Source organism: Setaria italica, chromosome I, assembly GCF_000263155.2.
Source record: "Setaria italica strain Yugu1 chromosome I, Setaria_italica_v2.0, whole genome shotgun sequence".
In the NCBI taxonomy this organism is placed as follows: Eukaryota; Viridiplantae; Streptophyta; class Magnoliopsida; order Poales; family Poaceae; genus Setaria; species Setaria italica.
In genome coordinates this window covers 33329745-33339025 of record NC_028450.1, presented here as the reverse complement: position 1 = coordinate 33339025, position 9281 = coordinate 33329745, and the positions used below count along the sequence as shown (strand labels likewise).

The 9281-nt window shown below is 52.1% G+C and overlaps 1 protein-coding gene across 1 annotated transcript; it reads right to left on the bottom strand.

Annotated features, from left to right (window-relative positions):
* Window positions 1-6079: 6079 nt before the first annotated feature.
* On the bottom strand, window positions 6080-7194 carry LOC101785013 (ethylene-responsive transcription factor ERF039). The gene has a single exon (XM_004953285.2). The coding sequence runs from the start codon at window positions 7023-7025 to the stop codon at window positions 6324-6326; it is 702 nt and encodes a 233-aa protein (XP_004953342.1). The 5' UTR covers window positions 7026-7194; the 3' UTR covers window positions 6080-6323.
* Between the last annotated feature and the right edge of the window lie 2087 nt (window positions 7195-9281).

The window sequence follows — 9281 nt, the reverse complement described above, 5'->3', positions numbered from 1 at the left end:
TGCTGTACCCTGTGTGCCCCGCGCGTGACGCAGGACCCGTTTGGCAGGGCTGTTATGCTTGGAAAAATAGATTTAGCTCTAGCTTTTCTGATGAAGTGATTTTTTAGCTCTGACTTGTCTTGTTGGAAAAACGTTTGGCAGAATGACTTCACCTGACTTTTTACAATTGATAGAGAAGATAAAAGGTCCATATGCCCTTTCTAGTTTTCCTTCTTCCTTCCTTTTCTTATTTTTTCCCTATATTCTTACTCCCTCCGTTCCAAATTCATTCCAATTTTTTTAAGAGAGTCAAAACATCTCAAATTTGACCAAATTTATACAATAAATTACTAACATTCATATACAAAATAAGTACCATTAGTTTTTCATTAAATATATTTAATAGTATATCTATTCGGTGTTATAAACTTTTGTGATCCTCTCTATAATTTTGATCAAACATAAAATGATTTGACTCTCCAAAGAAGTCGGAACAACTTATAATTTGGAAACGAAGGGAGTACTATTTTTTCTTTCTTTTCCCTTCCCATTCTTTTTCTTCCTTCTCTCTCTTCTCCATGGACCACACAGCCACACAGCCTTATCCTCTTCTTGCCCCAACGCCACCTGCATCCCTAGCTCTGCGTGCCATCGAGCTTCAGCCTGACCGCGGGCTCCACACGCGCTGCCGAGCTCCGCCATGGACGCCGCCTCCGCTCGCGCAACCAAGCCCCACCATGACCGCGGCCTCGGCATGCCGCGCGTGCTCCATCTCGGTTGTTGAGCTTCAACACGGCCGTGGGCTCCGCCGCGCGCGCCACGGAGCTCCGCGCGCACCACCGGCCGCCATGGTGCCGCCACATCCGCCGCCGCCTCCACGTGCCTGCTCGTAAATGTTGTAATTTTTGTGAAATAGCAAGGACACATGCATACTTTAGTGTTTTGGGTGGAGGAATGGAAGAACACAAAGAGCGTAAAAGGCGGGACTTGTCCTAACTTTTTCTTACGAGTCATTTTAAGTTCTACCGTTTGGTAGGGTTTCACCATAAGCCGCTCAAGAAGTCACTGGGTGAACCCTGCCAATGGGGGCTTAATTTCGCGGCCACGGCCCACAGGGATGGACGGACGGCCCGGTGGGGGCGGCGTGCCGCACCCTACGACGACGACGGCGACCGGTCGGGCCGTATCGTACCAGCGTATCGTTTTTCCTTTCTGTGGGGGTGGTGGTTTGCAGATGGGCATCACGGCGTACGTACCACGCCCGCCGGGGTACGTGGGAGACAAAGGAGTCACTCAGGTGATAGCGAGCGCGACGCGGACGTGACACCCACCGTGCGCTACCGGCCACAGTCGAGGCATCCGGCCGGGCTCCCTCCGTTTACTATACTTGGGGTACCGGAGGTACTATGCGCTAAGTATCTTCTCGTGTTCGACGTGGCCATGCATCGGCACGAGTGCTACTGTTGCATGGGACTTGGAACTCCGTCGTCGTCCTGATTCGCCCGGCCGGCAGGGACAACCAACCACCGCCCGCCCGCTTCTTCCCTTCCCGGGGGCCGGCCCTGTCGATCCCCCCGATAGGACCGTGCAGTGGCAGCGACCCATTTTTCCCTCACTCCTCCTCGTTTCCCCCGTGCCTGCCGCCCCTTGCTGACCGCACACCTGGTCTGCCCAGTGGCCGCGGCATCGACATACCAAACAGGCGCGCAGGGCCGGTTTTGACCGCGCGGGCGCGTGCAAATGTGCAATTACACGCAAAGCGCCACCGTACCAGGGGTCCGGAGGGTCGGAGGCAGCAGCACAGGCAAATCAGGCACGGCACATGCCGGCCGGCGCGTGGTGCTGCCGCGGGCGCGTTTGAATCCAGCTAAAGTTTAATCCATATCACATCAAATTTTTAAAGACTAAGAAGGACTAAATATGAGTTAATTATAAAACTAGTTACATAGATGGAGGCTAGTTCACGAGACGAATCTATTAAATCTAATTAATTCATAATTAGCACATATTTACTGTAACATCACATTATCAAATCATGAACTAGTTAGACTTAATAGATTCATCTCGCGAATTAGCCTCCATTTGTGCAATTATTTTTGCAATTAGTCTATATTTAATACTCCTAATTAGTATCTAAACATTCGATGTGATAGAGACTAAACTTTAGTCCTGACAACCAAACGAAACCTGAAGAGGCCACCTACTCCGGCGTCATCATAAATAGCGGACGCCGCTACGGATGTGAGCCTGGCGGGGCTTTTGGTCATTTCCGGGTGTGCCCAAGCGCCCCTTTGGGGTGTTTGGGAGGAGGGGGTTAAATTTTAGCCCCGTCACATCGAATGTTTGACACTAATTAGGAGTATTAAACCTAGACTAATTACACAACCTCTAGGCTAAATCGTGAGACGAATCTATTAAGCCTAATTAGTCCATGATTTGACAATGTGGTGCTACAGTAACTATTTACTAATGATGGATTAATTAGGCTTAATAGATTCGTCTCGTGATTTAGCCTAGGGGTTCTGCAATTAGTTTTGTAATTAGCTTATATTTAATCCTCCTAATTAGTATCCGAACATCCGATGTGATTGGGCTAAAGTTTAGCTCCCGGTATCCAAACGTGGAAGGCTGTGGGCCACGACTTGGCAGCTAGCGGCAGCCATGGTTGCCTGTCCTACCGGCATTATTGGTGTGTCCTACCGCATTAGTCCGTTTAATCTCGTGGATGAAAGGAAATGGAAGCGACTTGGCAGTCGGAGTCCACACGAACTCCGGCTCCACTCCAGTTCCGGGCATGAGAGAGATGGCCAGCAGCGAAGCGACACCACAGCATGGCCCCCCGCCTTTTGAAACGGGACGCTAGGCTGCCGCTAAAAATGGAGGCTGTGCAGGCTTTGCATGCGTGTGGTGCGCGCGCCGTAGCTAGCTTCATGGGCCGCCGTAGGACCGCCCCGACGGCCCCATGACCATGAGGCCCGCACGGTAGGTGGTGGCGGGACGTAGAGCATGCGTCATGCTTCTTGGACACACCGGAGACTGCTGAAATCTCACGTCTGCGTGTCGCTGCGTTGTTGTTTTTTTCCCTTGAGAAATCTTTGCTGGCCGGGTTGCTTATACTAGCGTTCTGGTAGTAGTAGATCTTTTTGACATGGGACAAGAACCAGCCACGATATGGACAAAGAAAAGATTTGTTCTCGTTTCTTCTTGATAAAAAAATCGGTGCTCCTAAGATGCTGATGTCTCCCTTTATTCCTGGGCATTAAGCCTAGAATAATAGAAAACCTGGCATTATTACGTAGGTTCCCGACAAAATAAAATGATATTGTATCATATATAATTGTGTACTACTAACTGCGATTGATTGTCGTGTACAAACCAAACCTACTCGATTAGCAATATCCTAAATTCTTAATAGCCCACGTACAAGGAATTTAAAACGGGCGAAGAGGTTTTAAGAAGTACTTAGATTCGTATCAAATTTTTATGATACAGGTGCCAGTACCACTCATACCTTAATTATAGTACTACCAGTAGTACTATTTTGAAACATGAGCATGTGCAAGCACATATTTTCGGCTTTATTAGCCGGTACTTACTCGCTAATACAAAGGAGAGTCGCCAAAATGCATGTGCTTGGTGGCAGAGAGCTTGTCAGCAAATTAAATGCAGGAGAGCTAAGGTAGAGATAGTTTGTGATTTGGTGATTAGTTAAGGTCCCGTTTGGATACACCCAACTAAAATTTAGCTAGCTAAAAAGTAAGAATTTTTTTTAGCTGGGACGTTTAAATTTACTAGCAAATTGCTACTTTGTGTCCATATTATCCTTCATTTATTATGGCAGTGGAAATTTTGAAGGACAAGTGAGGGTATTTCAGTCTTTTAGCCTGTTTAGCTGGTTTTAGCTGGGTTCAACAAGTTAAAGGACAGTTACCTTCCAATTAGCTGGGAGAGGTTTAGCTGCTACTTTAGTTGGCTCGTTTGTATCCAATCTTGCTAATTTTACTGGTGGATTCAAACAAGACCTAAGTGCTGAAATTAAGATTCTCTTGAAGAGTATATAGGAGGTGGGGCTCCCCTTTAACCTCAGCTAAGCTCCACACCTTCGTGTATTCCCACAGTTTAAAAAATAGACTGTTTTAAATTTAATTTGGTCAAAATTAAGTTTTAGTTAACTTAAATTAAATTTATAAAAAATACACTACCATCTATAACATAAAAATTAATTTTAGCAATAAATTCATACTGCAATGCATTGTTATATTTATTTGGTATCGGAAATGTCAATACATTTTATATAAATTTATTTAAAATTATAGAAGGTTGACAACTGAAGAAGTACTTGGCAATGATACTATAAGTAACTTACGAATTAGGATTTCACTCCGGTCTTTCTCGTAGCTGGCTGGCAGTAAAGGTTTACATAGGAGTAGGACACATAAAACATCTCCATATTTTACATCAAGAAGAAACACAGGAGGGACACACATATAATTAAGGTCCACCCCATGACGTGCCTGTCCAGCCCGATGGATGGTCCACTGATCCTCCCAGCGCCGCTGCTGGTTCGAGTTGCTATAAGTGTACATCAACCCATCGCACGAACTGAACTGGTCTCTGATCCGTCCCCTGTCGCATGTGCCCGATGGATACACACGACCTAGAACCCAAATTCTTGCATGAAATGCATGCACGAGGGGGCTAACCCGTAAAACAAGGATCCCGTATCCCGCGAACACGGGTAATGCTGAGCCAACAACACGCTCTTCTTTTATACGAGGTGACATGACCAGCAAAAATCATGGGCCTTCCCCACAAGTCTGCGCCATGTCAAAGGTCTCGTGCACGGAAAAACCACACGAGTTCAATTTTCAACAAAAAAAAAAACCACACGACTCCTCACCACCAGCACCAGCAGCAGTAGGGGTACCGCCCCCCGCGCCGTACCGCCACGCACCCCCGGCCCTCACGCCACCGACCGTTCGTTCACCCTCCGTGGCGAGCCGCTCGTGCTTGTACAGCCACCGAGCCACGCCACGATCCCAGCAACTCGCCGTGCGTGCCAGCATGTAACTGGCTGTCCTCCACGAAGGTCCAAGAGGAGCAGTATGGTCAGCGCAGCAGCAGCAGCACCGTCCAGCGGCAGCGCATTTAACTCGTCGCGCAAGGTGGATAAAGCGGCGACGACGACGACGAGAGCGGACGGATTGGACGGAGGGGAGGCACGCCCTCGGGATCTCGCCTTATCGTCGCGGTACGATCTGCGACGCCAGGAAACCCTGCCATTTATGCGGGCGCAACCACTCCGTTGTCCTCCCCTCCCGGTGGCGCCGTGGCCGGCCGTCCGCGTCACCCAGCTCCAGCTCCGACGAAACGTCCAAGGCGCCACCGCGCCGCGCGCGCAAGTACGTGCGGCACATACGGCCAACGCGAGCCCTCGCAGGCGCGCGGCGCCGAGATAGATGGGAACGAGACGACGGAGGCGGTGGCGACGTTACACATACGGCCCGGGAGGCCGGGACGGCGACCGCTCCGTCACCTCCCTCCTCGCCGTTTCACGGCACGCCCGGTGTCAGCCCGGGATCCATGCACGCACGCACGCACGCACGCCGCTTTCCGCACAGAGTCGGGCGCCGTCGCTCTCGCCCCCGCCTCCGGTCGCCGTCCCGCGGCTTTTGGCGCGCTGTTAGAGTCCGGTTGCATGCGGCCGTCGTTGTTGCGTGAAAAGGCAAGGCCACACAGGGTTCGTGGTCGGGTGAATTTCTTTCTTCGCTTCTTTGACGACCGATCGGTGCGCTGCGCGCGCTTTTCTGCTTCGTGTTGCTGATGAGTTGGAGGTGATCGGTGCTCGAATCTGGCCGTAATTTAAAAGGTGCGTCTTTGGGCAAAGCGTTTCGTGTAGCATTAGTCCAAATCGGGCTAGATCACCTTTAGCTACCACTAGTGCTTGCTAGTTGCTGCTACTACTAGAGAATTTATTAATATAAAAACCCAACGCAAGGGAATGAAAGGGGGCTAGAGATGCGCGGTTAGTCGTGCACATATTCTTGCCCCACAATCCAAGCAAACACAGGCGACAGGTTGGAGGAGAGTGAAAGGAGCGTACGGGGGGATGATGAATGAATTTTTCTTGAATTTTTTTTATACATGGTTTGGTTTCTAAATTTGGGAGAGTAGACGCGGGGAGAAATGCCTCTAAATTAGGCCATTTTCTGGTCCAGCTCTGGATGGATGGATGGATGGTTTACACTTTACACGGATGGTTTTGTTTTCCTTGTGGTCCACCGCTGCGATTACAAGCCATACACGACGCTGCCTGCAGCTGGAAGTAATTAAGCAGCTTGGCTCTAGTACTCCCACAGCAGCGGCTCCTCGAGACGGAACACGCCGGCGCCGGCGCCGGGGAAGCACACGTCGTCGTCCCACGATGCGGCGCACGAGAGCTGGCACGACGAGGGTCCGTGTCTGGTGAGGTCGAGGAGGAGGTCAGGGAGGTCGAACAGCGCGTCGTCGGGGTTGCTGTCCACGTCCTGCGCCTGCGGCGGCGAGGCCGCGGCGGAGGCGGACGCGGGGCTGGCGTCCGGGCCGTCGTCGTCGGAGTCCTTGGTGCCGCCAGCTGCATTGGCGGAGGGCGCCGGGAAGTCGGCGGCCGCGGCGAGGGCGGCGGCGGCCTGGACGTCCTTGGGCGCGGCGGTGGCCGGGCGGGGGAGCTCGCTCGCGAGCTCCGGGAAGTTGAGGTGCGCGGCGCGGCCCTTGATGGCGAGCGCGGCCACGTCGTGGGCGCGCGCCGCCATCTCGGCGGTGGCGAAGGTGCCCAGCCAGATGCGCGACTTCTTGCGCGGCTCCCGGATCTCCGACACCCACTTGCCCCAGGCCCGCATGCGCACGCCGCGGTACGTCGGGTGGTGCCCGTCCTTGGTGCGCCGCCGCTTCTTGCCGGGGGAGGAGTCCGACGACGACGACGCCGTGGTCGCGGTCGGCGACGCGGGCGCCTCCGCCGAGGACGAGGTGGTGGGCTCCGAGCCCGAGGACGAGTCCTCCATGGCCATGCCTCCTCGTCTCCTCCCTCCCTCTGCTGCGGTGGTTCGTGTGTGTGTGTATGTGTGTTGGTGGAGTTGGTTGACAGCAGAGAGCTGCTGCCGCTGCTGCCCGGGAGGACTGTGACTGTGCGCGGAGGGAGGAGGCGAGTGGAGTGGTGAGGTTGGAGCTGAGGGTGCGGGAGCGAGGGGGGTTTTATGAGGAGGAGATGAGGTGTCTGGGGGCGACGTGGAAAGAGGAAAACGATGCCGCCGCGGCCACGACCCTTGCGGGCAAGGGAATAGTGTACCGGTCCGGGAGAATGCCGATTGACCGTGGGGCACCGCGACAGAGTACCACAGGTTTTTGGGGCCTGGGCCTTTGTCTCCACGCGCTTATTTTAGGAAAAACCGTAATCTCCGGCTAACTGCAGTGTGACACTACATGCCACATAGTGGTACAAGGTAAGGTACCACAAAGCAGTCATTTAACTAAGTTTCAAAAAAAAAAGCAGTCATTTAACTTTTTTTTTTCCATTTCAGCGTTGTGGGTGCCCGCCCTTTTGCTGCCAGGTCCTGCCAATTTGCGGTGTCAAATCACAGAGCGTTTTGCAATGATAGCCTCGGAAAACCACCTTCTGTTTGTGCGTGTAGCAAATCCGGTATAGCCTAGGATGGAACGTCTGTACGTATGTTGCCGGGTATCGTAGAACTACTACTACTGGTGCCAAGTACTCGGACTGAACGGCAGATTTTGAAGTGGAGTGTGGTTTCAAACCAAGTGTTTCTGCTGTTCTGCATGCCTTTGTGTTCGTTGCTGGTTGGCGTTGGGGGAGTTAATAACGAGCTTTGTCACGGTGACATGTGTGCGTGGTACGTAGCATGCTGCAGCTGCTACATGTCCGCCATGCAGGTCAGACAGATATATAGCCCCGCCTCGTGCGTGGAGCTGGAAGTTCATGCATTGGGGAACTTCTGCTTGGAACCAATGCATGGAGACAGAGGTATCCAGTGATGGGCGCGTCACAACTCCAGGGCGCACACATGCTAAAATGTCTCTTTATTAAGACCCCGCGATCCGAATCTCAAATAGCCCCTCAAAATAGAACTTCCGGAACTTCTTGAACTTCTTCTTTTAGTAAAACCCTTTTTTAATTTGAAATCCTCGGATCTTGTTTAGAAACATAGGAACTCCTTGCAATCACACGTATTAGGAGGTATTTGTGGTGCAAAAATATTAGTCCATTTTCCATTCAAATTCATATGGACCGAAAGAAATTGTGTTTTCCCCCAAATGAATGCCTCTCGTGAATGTGAATTGATATTGATTCCAGTAGATGAGTTGAAAAGCAAGAGGAGAACGTGCATGAACTTTGTCACATGACTGCAAGCTGAACCTTTTGTGAGTGCGAGTTGGTTGCCGGTGCGTATTAATGACGGACCAAAGACCACTGGCTGCAATTCCCCAGCGTGTTACACGTACGCACCCGGGTCTAACTCCGCCCCGATATGGACCGAGATACTCTGATAGTAAAATTGCATGTGTGACCTCACGCGATTTCACTTTCATTATTCCGCGAGCCTAGGAGTCCACCGTCCACGTAGGGGAAAACACATTTCCTCCCATATTTTCGGCATGGATCGATCGCCTTCGCCTCATCGTGTGCGCCCCGTGAGACGCTGTAACCGCTGGCCGGGGTGTCTCCGCCTCGGATCCAGACGGGTGGCGCGCCGACGCGTGGGCGCTGCGACCGCGTCGTCCGAGATGCCGAGATGGCCATGGCGTCGTACCCCGTCCATGTTGTTTCCACCGGCGGCATCATATGGTCGCGCAGTGTTTGCCTTGGCCCCTGGCCTCGCTTTCAGCGCCACCGTACCGTCCTTTTGTTCCGTAGCGGCTCGATCTCTGATCGCGGGGGCATTTTTCCCCACCTGAGCGCCTCGTGCTCCATGGCCATGGCCACTTGGCCAGTCTGCTAATCCTTCGTGCTGCGTGAGCCGCAGCCCGGCCCGAGACATTCTCTTGTAGCCTTGTGAAGACAAGGATTCCATGACCTCGCTGGGGTAGGGTAACTCACTGAAGGCTACATAAACCTGAACATTTTACAGGCATGAAATGGATTTGGGCGATCTTTGGCGGATACTCACTGTCCACAGCTCTGACTGTAGGCACCGGTAGATCTTTGGCGGTTTAAGCACGCCCATCACTGGATATTACAGACCTCGACAGTATCAGTTAAACAACAAAAGGTTCCCTGTTTTAAATTTGATGAGGTGGACAGTCAGGAA